General features: G+C 33.2%; 1 protein-coding gene across 9 annotated transcripts; it reads left to right on the forward strand.

Moving 5' to 3' along the window:
- The first annotated feature begins 3,930 nt into the window (after nucleotides 1–3,930).
- Nucleotides 3,931–13,747, forward strand: LOC133682496 (probable helicase CHR10). Of its 9 annotated transcripts, none has more exons than XM_062105845.1 (17): nucleotides 3,932–4,169; nucleotides 5,051–5,129; nucleotides 5,231–5,391; nucleotides 5,536–5,667; nucleotides 5,875–6,055; nucleotides 6,852–6,987; nucleotides 7,079–7,196; nucleotides 7,351–7,440; nucleotides 8,151–8,243; nucleotides 8,373–8,480; nucleotides 8,576–8,773; nucleotides 9,898–10,023; nucleotides 10,104–10,768; nucleotides 11,399–11,544; nucleotides 12,494–12,658; nucleotides 13,123–13,237; nucleotides 13,323–13,747. In XM_062105845.1, the coding sequence occupies exons 1-17, from the start codon at nucleotides 4,158–4,160 to the stop codon at nucleotides 13,345–13,347; spliced, it is 2,550 nt and encodes an 849-aa protein (XP_061961829.1). In that variant the 5' UTR covers nucleotides 3,932–4,157; the 3' UTR covers nucleotides 13,348–13,747. The 9 variants fall into 9 exon arrangements, 8 of the variants coding, with proteins under 8 accessions (XP_061961832.1, XP_061961835.1, XP_061961834.1 ...); XM_062105847.1 differs by having other exon boundaries at nucleotides 5,902–6,055; XM_062105846.1 differs by having other exon boundaries at nucleotides 3,934–4,169; nucleotides 4,390–5,129.
- The last annotated feature ends 1,647 nt before the right edge of the window (nucleotides 13,748–15,394 follow it).

Consider the following 15,394-nt stretch of genomic DNA (forward strand, 5'->3'; position numbering starts at 1 on the left):
GCAAAAAATATATATATTAAAAAATAAACAAGAAACTGGTATCTTAGAAGTTTAATACTAGCAAATAAAATTATTAATAAACAATTAAAATTACATAATCTCGATACAAGAATTTTTATTAAATACCTATGTTGTACCTAGTCTTTTTTTTATTATACTCACAAGGGATCATAAAAAGAGTCATTCCTAATTTTTAGTTTTACACCAATTTGTTTGTTAGAAAATAATTTATTTTAAAAAATTATTTTTTCATGAGAGGTGAATTTATAAAAATTAAATTATTTTTTGATGTTTGATAATATCATAAAAAATAAATTAAAAGATATTTTTCAATATTTGGTTATGTGTTTAGGAAATGAGCTGAAAAAATAATTTTTAAATATTTTTGTTAAGTTTATTGAAAGAATATTGACTAAATCTAATAGGTAAAAAAGTTATTGATTAAATCTAATATGTAAAAAAGTTAAAGGATGATGAAATTAAAAAAAAAATCTTATAAATTATTTTAAATAAAACAAATAGCAATAAAAAAGATCAGATGTAATAAATAGAAAAACTGAAAGATGATGAAATTGAAAAAAAAAATTATAAATTATTTAAAATAAAAAAAATAATAAAAAAATACTGATTAAATTAAAATAAGTTTCACTAACCTTGCTGAAAATTATCTATTTTACTATTTACATGTACTAAGTAAATTCGACTCAAATTTTACTCAATAAAAAATGGTATAAATTATGACATAGAGCAAATCCTTTTCCAGTCATTTGGCAAAGCATGAAATAGCTTAAAGTTGATAAAATAGCCGATTTGAAAAATAAATATGAACTCGGCTGGTCTTGATAAATTGCTGTTTCCGATTATTAAACTTTGAATTCTATATATTTTGCAGCCTGGTTGATAGGTTGATTTGAAAAATCTAGGATGGGAAAGTTTGATCCAAGTTAATGAATTGGATAGAATATTAATCCCATAAAACTTAATTGATCTTGACTAGTTTTTTAATAATTCGATTGTTTTAATTAAAATCACATTAGTACGTGTTTGGCACTATATTAATTTTTACAGTTATGAGTTTTAAAAAATATACAAAAAATATTTTTAGTTACTATTTAATTAGACAAATTACATGTTTAATTAAAATAATCATTGAAAGTGTTGTTTATAATAAAATGATTAAAAATACATGTAGTAATTTAAATGTTAGAAATTATATATATATAAATATGATTATTAATCCATCATAAATACAATAAAGTGACATTGAAGTCTTAATTTTACTGTCTCATTAAATTTATTGTAAGTGAACGAGTTGAACATGGTGAGCATGGACCGGATGGTATTAATTGTGAGAAGGAGCTCAAAATTAATGTTGTCAACCAACCTTCAGTGAGAATGGAGAGAAGGAATTTCTTCAGTTTTATGGTGGTTTTTACTGTTTGAGTTGGATCCATATGTTTTGTTGCTGAATTGTGTCACCCTGCCTGCCTATCACTTTTTAATTTTCAATGGTGGGGATTTTTCTTTTGCATTAAAATTCTGCGTGCTACACACACATTTTCATGGAAATATCGGCAGCGTGACCCTACTTTATCCTCTGATATTCAGGGTGTGTTTGGGTGGAAGGTGTGGTAGCTTTTTTTTTTTAAGGTATCACCCTCTTAAAACACATACCACACTTTTTAAAAGCAAAAAATACATGCCTTTTAGTAAGAAGTGTGGTAGCTTTTTGAAAAAAAACAACCACACCTCCCACCCAAACACCCTCTCAAGAGTGTTCTTGGTACAAATTATTTTTTATAAAATTTAATTTTTTTATATTTTAAAATTATTTTGATGTGTTGATGTTAAAAATAATTTTTAAAAAATAAAAAAAATTTATTTTAATATATTTTTAAATAAAAAACATTTTAAACCATTTCCGCTACTACAATCTCATACACTCCCACTCTAAAAAATTAAGTACATTATAGGTAATATTTTATAATTTTTTTTATTTAAAAATATTTAAAATAATATTTTTTTATTTTTTATTTTTTTTTATTTTTAACATCAATATATCAAAACAACTTAAAAATATTAAAAATATATTTTTAAAAAAATTACATTGAACCCAATTAAATTTTAAACATAAAAAATATGGTAACGATTACTTTTCAAAATAATTTTTACTTCAAAATGTATCAAAATATTATTATTATTATTATTATTATTTAAAAATTATTTCTAATATCAACATGATAAAATAATATGAAAATATTAAAAAATATTTTTTTAAAATATTTTTATAATACAAAAATAAACACAACATCAATCAATATTTTATTATTTGTATCCTTTTGTTTTAATCACGTGGAATCAAATGAAAAGATAGTACCAATGAAAATTACTGATTTTGATTGATGTTTGTTGTGTTGGTACAAGTAATGGACATGCCGTCGGTTGATCCAAAAGAGTGTACTACAAATTCACCAAAATAATTCAAAGATAGGTGAAATTTCTTACATTATCCACCTCTTCCAGTTACTTGTATTTCATCATGGTAGATAAAAGAAATCCAATAAATAAAAAATTTTAATTAAAAAATGATAAAAAAATAAATAATGATTAAAAAAATAAAAAATAAAATTTATTTAAAAATCAATTACAATAAGTTTCACTAACTTTGCAATAAATTATTTATTTTATTGTTTACATGTACCAAGTAAATTCTACTCAAGTTTTACTCAATAAAAAATGGGATAAATTATGACAGAGCAAATCCTTTTCCAATCATTTGGAAAGGCATGAAGTAGCTTAAAGTTGATAAAATAGCCGATTTGAAAAATAAATATGAACTCGGTTGGTCTTGATAAATTGCTGTTACCGATTATTAAACTTCGAATTCTTTATATTTTGTAGAGATAATATTAATATGTCCTGGTTTGAAAATTCTAGGATGAAAAAGTTTCATCTGAGTCAAATTTCTAATTGAATAAGATAAAATATTAATTCGGATTCATCTTGATCAATTTTTTAATAATTTAATTGTTCCAACTAAATCCAAACGAGTTAGTGCACGTTTGACATTGTATTAATTTTTAAAATCATAATTTTAAAAAATAAATTTAAGAAAATTACTTTTAATTATTGTTTAGTTAGATAAATTACATGTTTAGCTAAACTATTATTAAAAATATTATTTATAATAAATGACTAAAAAACACGTAGTAATTTAAATGATACAAACTAGATTATTATTTACATGCTATTATTAATACGGACAGTAAAACAACATTAAAGTCTTAATTTTATTGTCTTATTAGCCAAGGTTAGACCTCATTTATTTATTGATATAGTAGGTTTATAGAAATTGAACGGTCAAATACCTAGCTATAAATTTTTATGTTCCTTTTATTATAATATTTATGAAGAAGTTTCTGAATAATAAATTTAAGAGTTTTTTTATTGATAATGTATAATATTAATAATAATGATGATATTGATACAAGTGATAATATGACCATGACGGAGATCTTTTTTTTAACACTACCAATATATTATTTATTTGTTTTTTTCAAAACATAAAAACTATCTTTTTTATAAAATAGACTCATGATATTTTTTAAAAATATCATTTTTTAATAAAATTAACTGATCAAAATTAACTTAATAAACAAATAATCCAAAAATTTCCCAATCAATCTTCAAATCAAAACCTGACAACTGTCATATTTCATTATCCTTTAAACAAAAATTTCACATACTAGAGAAAAGTTTCCTAGATGCAGTCAATATTTGGCTTTAGCTTGACACGCACGCAGACTCACGATCCATATACACGCCGCGCGAAATCCCAAGAATAACCCCACGAACTTATGCTTACTCATAAGGCTAGAACCGTCATTACGTAACCAAACCGGCTTTTTTTAATTTCCCTCGCGTCCCCTTCAAGCCAGTCTTCGATATACAACGGCTACTCTCAAAGAGACCGAGAGGGATGAATTATGAGCAGAGGCTCGCGGCAGCCACAATGATCATCGAATCGAAATCACACGGAGAAAGCGGTTATGCAACTTCGCCTTTTGACGCTACAGAAATCGGCGTCACGGCGACGCTGAAACCTCACCAACTTGAAGGCATCTCGTGGCTTATACAGAGATATCACCTCGGTGTTAATGTTATCCTTGGTAGGATTTTAATTTTTCACTTCTATTTTTTAATCTGATAAAATCTAATTGAAAATCTCAAGAATACAAGAAATCAGGGTTTTCCAGTATTGCTTGGTGTCTGATTTGATATATTCAATTTTGTGAATTTGAAAAGGAGTCTAGGGTTTCACTTTAATTATATGCTGTTTTATTTTTAACGCGCATTAGAGTGACTCTTGAATTGGTATTGTATTTGCAGGAGATGAGGTACATAGCTTGAGGACTTGAATGGTTTTCAAGCCTTTATATTGAAGGAAACCTGAAATTGTCTTAAATTTATCTTGATACCTGATATTTACTTTTAAACATGTGAAAATCAAGTAATATAGAGATTATTTGTGACCATCATTATTTTTTTCATTTGAGTATGGCCTGGCCCTTTAGGTAATCACACAGACCTGCGAAACTCAAAACTTTTCAAGTAAAAAATCTAGCTTTCAATTGTCAATTAAAGCTTCAGATAAATCTCCCTGTAGTTATTCAATGTCCTTTTTTTTTGAATTTTTCGAAAGTTTACTTGTGCCAGATCTTAGGGGGACTGTATTATTTAATCTTAGAATTTTGCAACTGGCTTGGTATTGGATAATTGATTGTTGCATCTCTTATAACTGAATTTACTCATAACATATTGTAACATCTTGTTGGGTTTGTGAAGTAATTAAATTTACAGCTGAAACCCTGATGGAGTTTTGTTGTTCTCATCACTGACACAATGGTTAAAGAAGTCCTTATTTTTCTCATTACTTTTAGTAATCTTCTCGTGCCTCATTATTCAGTCAAGTAGAACAGATGAGCATGATAATAGCAATGGCAGTGTGATTCTGTTCATTATGTTTTGAATTGAAGATATTTGCTGGCAGATGGGATTAGGGAAGACCTTGCAAGCCATCTCTTTCTTAAGTTATTTGAAGGTTCATCAGAAGTCACCTGGACCATATTGTGAGCTAAGAAAGCCTTTCGTTTGACTTCGAAGACTTTAGGGTATCTATTCTGGTAGTGACTTTGATTCACAATTTTGCTTGTTATCCATTTATATGCAGTGGTGTTGTGCCCTTTAAGTGTGACAGATGGATGGGTGTCAGAGATAGAAAAATTCACCCCCAAACTGAAAGTCCTTAGGTATGTCGGTGAGAAAGAACACCGGCGCAGTTTGCGCAAGACAATACATGAACATGTGAAAGAGAGTCCTTCATCATCCAACGTGAGTTTGGAATCTTGTAATGCATATTTACTAACTGGAATGATATAGTTTGTTACTTTATCCTGTTCCTTATATTTTTTTCATGTGTCTGGGTTCTAGTTTGAAGTTCTTTAAAATCTAAATTGATATGTTGGCTGTTTACAGGTATCATTGTTGCCTTTTGACGTGCTATTGACAACATATGACATTGCATTAGTGGATCAAGAATTTTTGTCACAGATTCCATGGCACTATGCTATAGTTGATGAAGCTCAAAGACTTAAAAATCCTAAGAGCGTATGTTCAAGCTATCACACAGTGTCTTCTCATAAACATGAACATAAATTCCTATAGTGGTGATGGTTTCAATCTATTTATGCTACCATGGTGCAATAACAAAAAAATATGTTTATATTATAAATTGCTTCTGTGCCTCTCCTTTTATACTTCTTGAGCTAGACTTGAAGAGTTTCTTTTTTTGTTTCAAAAATTTAATAAGGACAGGTTCTTTATAATGTTCTCATAGACCAGTTCCTCATGCCAAGACGGTTGTTGATGACTGGCACACCCATCCAGAATAATCTCACTGAACTTTGGGCTCTGATGCATTTTTGTATGCCTTTAGTGTTTGGAACCCTGGATGAGTTCCTTTCCACGTTCAGGGAAGCTGCTGATGCTTCATCAGGTCATTTATCCTTTTACTTGGTCTAAGTGTGTATTTAAGTGTCAACTTTCTCCTGAAACCAGGCTTTGTATTCTTGTAATTTTCTATATCCTCATTTTTCCTCTTGATATTGGTATTCTTCTTAGGAGATCACATGGTTTGATGGCCCCTCAATGTATCATAATCTCTCTTCTTATCTTAATGGATCAACCCCCCCCCCCCCCCCCCAAAAAAAAAAAAAAAAAAAGTTTGTAAAATATTACAAAAGGGAGATCATGGATTGAAAGTTTTTCTTGAAAAGTATATAGTATATGATGTGTGGTCAAGTCAGTTCATTATCAAAAGGTTAGTGACTAATGTAACATCATCATTCATCTGAATAGAACATTGACCCAGATCTGCTAAGGTCCTCTACGTACTGATACACCCAACTACCAAGTTAATGGTTTTCAAAAGAGAAATTGTTTGAGTTTTGAAACAAAGCGAGATAATATCTGGACTTGGTATGGGATCATTCCTCTGTGTTTCTGAAAGTTACATTTGCAATATTCTTTCAAGGAACTGTCAATAGTTTACGGCAAAACCTTGCAGCTAAAATCTATATCTGGGATTGGCCTTTGATTCGGAAAAAAAGCAGAAAATTGATGTGCATTACTCAGGGTTATTCTCAATTCCTTCAAAGTTTATGAGCTTCAAAATTATTATTTAATTCTTTTTGTCTGCTTCTGCTGTGAATCTTGGGTTGATTCTCTTGAAGACAACAAAAGCTGAGGTTTTCCATACTTGCAAGAATGTTAAACCTGTTGCTTTTGAACAGATCATGATGCAACAAAGGTCAAGCGGCAGTTCAAGACTTTAAAAAGTATATTGAAATCCTTCATGCTTCGAAGAACAAAATCTAGGCTTATAGAATGTGGAAACCTAGTGCTGCCATCATTGACTGAGATTACTGTGTAAGTTGTCTTACCTTATGAAGACTGAGCATCTGGTGTTTTATGATGGGAACTCTCCTAAAAAGACTAAAATTTTTATATGTCTTGATAGGATGGCTCCACTGGTCAGCCTGCAAAAGAAAGTTTATACCTCAATATTGAGGAAGGAGCTTCCAAAACTTCTTGCGCTGTCTTCTTCAGCTTCCAATCATCAATCTCTGCAGAATATGGTATACTAGCTTCTCCATCTTGGACTTGAGCATTGTAGCAAACTTGCCACGCGCCAAACTGCCTTTCTGCTCTAGTTAATTGAAATAGAACGATGTTTTTTCTGACTTGAATATTCTGTTAGTATCAGCCATTAATTCTGTCTCTTTGGTCCAGGTAATACAACTAAGAAAAGCATGCAGCCACCCTTACCTCTTTCCTGGTATTGAGCCTGAGCCATATGAAGAGGGTGAACACCTAGTTAAGGTAACCTCTACGTCTACTAGTTTTGTGGTATATGAAATGTTAATGAGCACCTGTTTTCATCTCCAAAATAAAAAATGCTAGTCTGAATGAGTTGTGTGTAGCCATAACTTTGAAAGCAAAGAAACAAACAGGAACAAAAAAACCGTGTTCACGTAAACTTTCTGGTATAGAAGAAGCAAACCTTTATACTGAATATCCAATTTTGATAATGAAAAACTCCTTTTCCCCTGATGTCTCTTTGTATTAATTAACTTGAACTTCATGTAGTCTTGTTATCTTGCAACTGTTTGATATATCAAAAGTAATGAAAACCGAGTTTGAATGATTTGTTTTTTTCCATAACTCTAAAAGCAAGCAAAGAATTGCTTAAATTTCTGGTCTGAAATAGGCAGTCCGTTATGCTATATCTCTGATCTCACTAACGTTTCCATAACTCTATAAGAAAACTAAGAATTGTTTAATTCTGAAAGAGGCAAGTACTTGTGCTGTATCTATGATTTCACTATGTTCCCATAACTCTAAAAGCAAACAAAGAATTGCTTAAATTTTCTGCTTTGAAAGATGCAATCTTTCTGCACGGCATCTCTGATCTCACTATTTGAAACCTACTTGTTGCTGTCCCTGCTGTCTTCTTGATTTTATGACTTCAGCTTCAGGTATCCTTGCTGTCTAATAATTTTGCAGTGTGTGAAATATTAACGATTGCTTAGTTTGGAGTGGTTGCACATTTATATAGCTTGAAAAACAAAGAATTGAAGAGGCATAAAGGGAAAAAAAAAACTAAAATTTCTACTCTAAAAGAGGCAAGTTTTGTGCTTCCTCTCTGATTTTGTTAATTCCTTTGGCTCCTGTGCAAACCTCTGATCTTGATCTCTGATTCCACTAATTGAAATCTGCTGTCATCTCTGTATATCTTATGACATCATGTTCAGGCCAGTGGGAAACTTATAATTTTGGACCAACTACTTGAGAAGCTACATGATTCTGGACATCGTGTGCTTCTCTTTGCTCAAATGACACACACACTAGACATTTTACAGGTACATGTTTGAATTTGAAGTAATTGCCTCTGCTTGTTTATGCATGTCAGTATATTTTGAACATTTATTAATGACATAATTGGCATGTAACATAGGATTTTCTAGAGCTTCGAAAGTATTCATATGAGCGTCTTGATGGTTCAGTTCGAGCTGAGGAGCGTTTTGCTGCAATAAGAAGTTTTAGTGGACAGTCAGGGAGGTCTGGTTCTGAATCTGATCAAAATAGCTCCTTCGTTTTTATGATATCTACAAGAGCTGGAGGAGTTGGCTTGAATCTTGTGGCTGCAGATACGGTGGGTTATCTCTTGAAGTTTTCAGAAATCACCATCTGGCGTATGAACTCATTGACCTGTTCCTCAAGCTGAGAGAGAAACAAAAAGATATTGTACAAAATAAAAGAGAAAAAGAAGCATAAATGGCTCCAACTTTGGTAAAATAAATTTCTGACAAGCCCAACAAAGAAAAAAGTTGGCATCACAATAATAACTACACACTTTATCAGCTAAAAGTTGCTGGCAAGGGAAAATGAAAATAAACCTTACAAATGGTGACACATAAAGTTCCAAAACAAATCAGCAATCTACTTGGAGGCTTTTCCTGCAGTGTTTAAAGACGGATTTTCATTGATTCATCTTGCTTGAGAACATGTTTTCTGTTTTTGGTGGGTGGTCTTTTTTCCTGTAGAGCCGGTTCAGTGTTTTCTGAGACAAATATGCTATGTGCATGTCACTTATATATGATACATATTCAGTTGTGCGCCAGCCATTCTCATATTTGAGATGAATTAATTTGATGCTAATAGCTCATGTTTTTCACTTTCTCTCACTTCTCAGCAATTGCCTGAGTATAAACAGATACAATTTGCTGGACTTGAAGATGCATAGACATTTCTATACCGACCTTGACAAGGAAAATTTATAAATGCAATTTTCTGAGGCGAAGAGAGATAAACTTTGTTCTTTATTTATCCATATACTTTTCCTGACATGATTTGGCTTTTTGTAACAGTTTAAGCTCCCATTTGTCATTTTCTGTTAATAACTGTATTTCTTTCATGCTTTATTATGGAACCGTAAGTTTTGCTCTCCATGTAGATGCTTCTTTAATTGGAAAGGTTCTTACTGACTTCTAATGTTCTATATGATTCTAATAGCTAATAAATTCAGTGGTCTATATAAGATTATGAAAGAAGTGAAGGTTTTTACAAGACTTGTGGCATCTGCTTCTAATTAAAACAACTTCAATGGAATGGATTGGATATGGTGATATTTATTTCCATCTAAAGAATTTGAAGTATAATATGGTAAACCTTGAAAGAGTGTGATGGGTTGTCTAAGTAGACTCCATTATTTCTCAAAAAATTGGTTGGAGTTATACATGGTGTTCTGAACATTCATAAACTCTCATTCATTAACAGGTTATATTCTATGAGCAAGATTGGAATCCTCAGGTTGACAAACAGGCTTTGCAGCGAGCACACAGGATTGGTCAAATGAACCATGTCCTGTCAATAAACTTAGTTACAAGGCATACTGTGGAGGAGGTGAGGTTTTATAACTCAACCTTTAACGTTTAATAATGCCTTTTATATTATCATTTTGAATTTAAAATGTGCGAGTGTAGGTTATTATGCAAAGAGCAAAGAGGAAATTGCAGCTTAGCCATGATGTTGTAGGAGATGATGTCATGGAAGAGGACAGAAAAGAAACAGGAGGAATTGAAACTGGTGATTTGCGATCTATCATATTTGGGTTACATAGGTTTGATCCTTCGGAGGTCAACAGTGAAAAATCAAATGAATTAAATGCCTCAGAATTGAAAGCTTTGGCACAGAAAGTAATTGCTCTGCGATGTGACCAGATATTGGACAAAGATGATAGAAAGTTTGAGGTCAATCCTATTGGTCAAGAAAAAGGACTTGATTTTGTTAGTGGAGGAGAATCTGCTCTTGCAAGCTATGATCCTGGTCTTGATGAGGCATCATATCTATCATGGGTTGAAAAATTCAAGGAAACATCACAATCAAATGAAAATCTGGTTATGGATTTGGGAAATAGAAGGAACTTGCCTGATAATAAGTATCTTAATCTTGAGGCTGCAAAGAAAAAGGCAGAGGAGAAAAAGTTGTCAAAGTGGGAGGCCCTTGGATACCATTCATTATCTGTTGGGGATCCCATCTACCCTGTAGATGGGGATGCATTGTCAGACTCAGGTTTTGTTCATTTTGTTGTTGGGGATTGTACACATCCAGATAAGCTCTGCTCGTCTGAGCCCAGTGTCATATTCAGGTAATTCCTTGGAAGACATACTGAAAATCCCTCCAGTCTACTTCTTCATTGTTGTGGCATGCAACTTATTGATGATTATGGATACTTTTCTTTTGTTTTTTACTTCTAATTTTGTTCTGAAACTCTTGAAATTGCTTTCTTTGGTTTCCTACTCTGATTTGGTATCTGAAACTCTGAGAATTACAAACATCTATTTTTTCCAATCATTATCAGTTACAAGTAAGGTTTTACCTCGAAACCAATCCCTTTCTGCTCATTCTTTTCAACTTGATAGTAATCTTAACATTAGAACTGATCAATTCGAAGCAGCACGTAGTAGGTGCAATTACAAATGGGACATTGGCTATGGAAGAGTTATTTTTATGTGGACTTATCCAAGCCAAAGAATCAGCTCGCACTCCCTTAGATGGAATTTGAAAATGTGTCATTTGTATTCATGGAATTTAAATTCAGTCTGCGGTTAGACATCATCTCATTGATGGTTACAACTGTTAATATCCTGTTTTGGCATGTTCTAAGTTGAACTTCCATCTACTCCACGGGAAAAGAATGCACTAGTTACAAGGGTGTGAATATTGCTTGGTAATCATCAGTTTTTCTCTTAGCCTGATTCTGGTATTAATTTGGCAGTTGTGTAGATGAGTCAGGAAATTGGGGCCATGGAGGAATGTTCGATGCACTGGCCAAACTGTCTTCAAGTATCCCTGCTGCATATCAACAAGCCTCCGAATTTAGGGACCTTCATCTTGGTGATGTCCATCTTGTAAAAATTATTGGTCAGCTTTCATGTTCTCTCTTCCTGCATTTTTACCATTTGGCCTTTTCCAATAATTAATGGTGGTTCAAAAATTTTAAGTGATGTGCATAGATACGAGAGGCAGTTGTAACCTTCCAGGATCACCGAACATATTCACTACAACATGCATAGTTTTTTTCATTTTCATTTTGTTCTCATACTGCCATCCCCATTGCCACCCCACTTTCAGCCCTCAGTTCATGTTCCTTACTGGGGTTGATGTTAATTGTGACCGATATTTTTGTTCCTTGCAGAACAATCCTTCTAGAACTAAAAAGGAAAAGAAAAGGTAGTGAGTGAGCAAAAAGCAAATACAAAGGATGACTAGATCTGCAATTTCAAACATGAAAATGTAGTACCTAACCAGGGAGGGATCTTCTCCATCTCCACTCCCTGTTATAAATATAGTATCGAATCTGTGCTTATGGTGATTAAATTTAATTAATTTTGCTTCTAGCTGTGAGTGGAATGGTTGAGATTAGTAAATATTTGTTAATCATGGAAACTGGTAGCTGCTGGCTGAGATGACATATATATAGTTATTAATCAAATAGTTTACCCTGGTGGTCTCAAAGTTCCTTGCTATGCTTCTTCCTGATGTGCAAAAGATTGCTTCAAATGGATTATTTTTATAACTTCATGTTTGAACTTAATGACTTGAATTTAATTTTATAGCTCCCTGTGACTGGTTTTCTTTAATGTTCTGATGAATGATCATGAGCAAAACTTTAGCTGGGTTAATGAGATCAGTATTTGGTGTAACTTGTTTTCCTTTCAGAAAGTTCTGATGATCTGTCTGACATACTGGTGTGAATGGTTTCTATAATAAACCCTACCACCCCCCCCCCCCCCCCCCGCCCCCCCTCCTTATTGATTATTGATGGATAGTGCTTCGAATAAATTCATTTAACCTGTTAGTTGTTGCACAGAGAACACTGATGGGCAGAACATGGAAGGTGATACTCCACGGTGGGTTGCTTTGGCTGTTGTACAATCTTATAATCCTAGGCGCAAAGTGCCTCGTAGTGAGATCTCTATTCCTGACTTGGAGGCTTGCCTGTCCAAGGCGTCTTTTGCTGCAGCTCAAAATTCAGGTATGTTTCTTCTAATGTTTGTTTTGATGCTGTTGTATTCCATCGTAATGGCAAACTTTAAAAAGAACAATGAAAATTGAAATAGTTGGTCTGCTTGCTTGCTATGAAGAGTTGACGCTTAGAGATGCAAGTGATTTTCTTGTTTGGAATTTATTGTAGTCATCCAACAATGTGAAAATACAGTTAGCAGGCTGGCATGCAATTTTCCATAGAACAACTTCATAGGCAAAGCACAACCAGGACGAGCATGAGCAGTAGTGAGCAACAATCAACATGAGAGAGGCAGTCCTCTTATTCATAACCTTCTTTGTTATCATTAAAAATGATTCAAATTTCAGAATTCTCAGATTGTTCACGTTCAGGGACTGCCTTTGGCTGTGTGAACTTAGCTTGTTCTTACTCTTGTTTGTTTCTTTCATATATATTTGAATTATCTGACATAATCTCCTGACTTTTCCATGTAGCCTCAATCCACATGCCTCGTATTGGTTATCAAGATGGAACAGATCGCTCACAGTGGTATACTGTTGAACGTCTTCTACGAAAATATGCTTCTGTTTTTGGAATAAAGATCTACGTGTATGTCCTCTCTCACACGGACCTGTATTCCCCCCACCGTTTGTTGTGTGTTCCAGCAATTTTATGTCATCTGATATCTTTGCAGGTATTATTATCGACGATCATCTTGAGGCTTGTGCTCTGTCCTCTGATACCATGGCCGCTCAGTTGTAGCTCAAAGAACAGAGTAGAAATCGTTATGTTTTTGTATGATTTAGCCTTTTCTGTAAACAGTAAACTTTTTAACAGCTGGGTCATCTGTTGGAAGCGAATGAATTATGGGTTCACTTATGTGTGGACCAAATAGAAGCGAGGCTCAGCTAATGTTTTTGACAGACTGTTCAGTCCCGTTTCCACCCAGCCCCGGTTAGCAGTCATTGAACCCAGGTTAGCAGAGACCTCCACCTTAGTTTTGTAGAAAATTTGATTTTTTTGTGCGATTTTGAGTTTATTTGTCTTACTTTTGACTTGAAGTCATATTTTGGAAGTTGTTTGTTGTGAATAATAAATTTAGTATCATTTAACTGGTTACTATTATATTACTAAATAAAAGGAAATAAAGATTTATATGCCTACAAAGTAGCCAGGAGAAGGGTTGGTACTAAATTTATAATTTTTTTATATACATATAAAAGTATCTTTTTATCAAGTTTTAGATAAAATCTTATCTCAGATTAAATGTTTATTAATATTCAGAGTAAATCATTGGAGATTAGGATAAGAATGAGCTGTTAACTTATTTATAAAAAATAAAATAAAATAAAATTTATTCGCAATTTTATGATGCTAGTGCGATTGGTGTGACCTTGTTATTTTCTCTCTCTCTCTCTCTTTTTATTTAATTGTTCAATATCCAAAATAAATTTGGAGACTGCTATTTTGAAGAAAAAAGCCCCATTAATGCTCTTAAAATTTACTTTCATGAATCTCCATGGCCAAAGACCAAAACCCATATCTTGCTATTTCCCCCCAACAGCTCAGGTTCACATCCACATCCTAAGCTTGATCTCAACCTTTTACCTGTGACTAATGCTCGAGTCATCAACAAACCAAGGTATTCTGCTTTGCCTTCATGCTTATCGGGGAGCCCTCGATATTTTGTGTGCAAGCCTACTACTGAACGACGGCACCAAATTCCAAATCCAAAAACTCGATATTAGCAACTCGCATGATTGTTGTGGATGCTAGAGAAACATGGCAGGAAAATACTAGAGAAGCATTGAAGCTTTAACAAAGGTGCCAGTGGTATACAAGTCCCTCCAGCCTCTATACCACAGATATTGTTCTGATGACCATGAGCAGTACAGTGACATTTTTTAACTTTAACAAGGGAAGCAGTGAAACTGTCGGATTGGATGCATAATCATGGGATCTTTTATTCTCAATCTGATTCTGGGATTTTACAAGGGGCATTTAAATTGGAGCATTCAAGCGGTATACCAGGAACACGAAAATCTAGATCAAGCAAGTCTTTTCTTGATTACATCGGTTTTGTTCAAGAGTTCAGACCATCTGTTACATTTCACGTCTCTTACTTTGGATTTTAGAATTCAATTTTTTTCAGCTCTCAATAAAATGCTGTAGCAGTACTTGTCTGGATGATTTGGGAGCAGTGCTATTTCAAGTTATGATTCGGATAAGATCCTTCCAACCAATAGTGATATGAGCTTAGCAAAGTTATTGATGGCTTTGAGAAAAAATAAAAAAGTTGGGAGCTAAGAATAGATAAGAGACTACGTTCTCTCATTGATGACCCCCTCCAGACACCCAACCATTGATGGTTGAATAAATTTTCTTCATGCACGTCCATGGCAGAAAATCAGGAGGCACCATCACTGTCAGGTATTCATTTGCTAAACTCTTGAGCTACTGAAGTCGAGCAGATGACTCTGTAAACTGAGGCTACGGAGAGAAGTTTGATGCGCTCTCTAGACTGTCCTCGAGGGTCCTTATCAATATGCCCCCCAAGTATAAACTAGGAAACTTCATCTTCTTGATGTCCATTCCAGGAAATTTTGCGGCCAACTTTCTTGTTTTCTTTATGACTTCGTTAATTTCAAGTTTTACATCATTTATTATCTTTTTTTCAATTGGGTTTTCAAAGATTCCCTCGATCAATGTCCCTCGATTTGTTGAATTGTTTTGGCATCAATTTGAAACACGTTCTAAAAATCAAAG

The sequence above is a fragment of the Populus nigra genome, chromosome 2, assembly GCF_951802175.1.
Source record: "Populus nigra chromosome 2, ddPopNigr1.1, whole genome shotgun sequence".
NCBI classification, from domain to species: Eukaryota; Viridiplantae; Streptophyta; class Magnoliopsida; order Malpighiales; family Salicaceae; genus Populus; species Populus nigra.

What these genes read in the sequence shown, in the direction of transcription:
- LOC133682496 (XM_062105852.1), top strand. Translation starts at nt 3,980, where the DNA reads ATGAATTATGAGCAGAGGCTCGCGGCAGCCACAATGATCATCGAATCG. An exon ending in TCATTGACTGAGATTACTGT is followed by an intron (nt 6,988 to 7,078) that starts GTAAGTTGTCTT and finishes ATGTCTTGATAG; the next exon opens with GATGGCTCCACTGGTCAGCC. An exon ending in TGCTGCAGCTCAAAATTCAG is followed by an intron (nt 12,659 to 13,122) that starts GTATGTTTCTTC and finishes TTTTCCATGTAG; the next exon opens with CCTCAATCCACATGCCTCGT.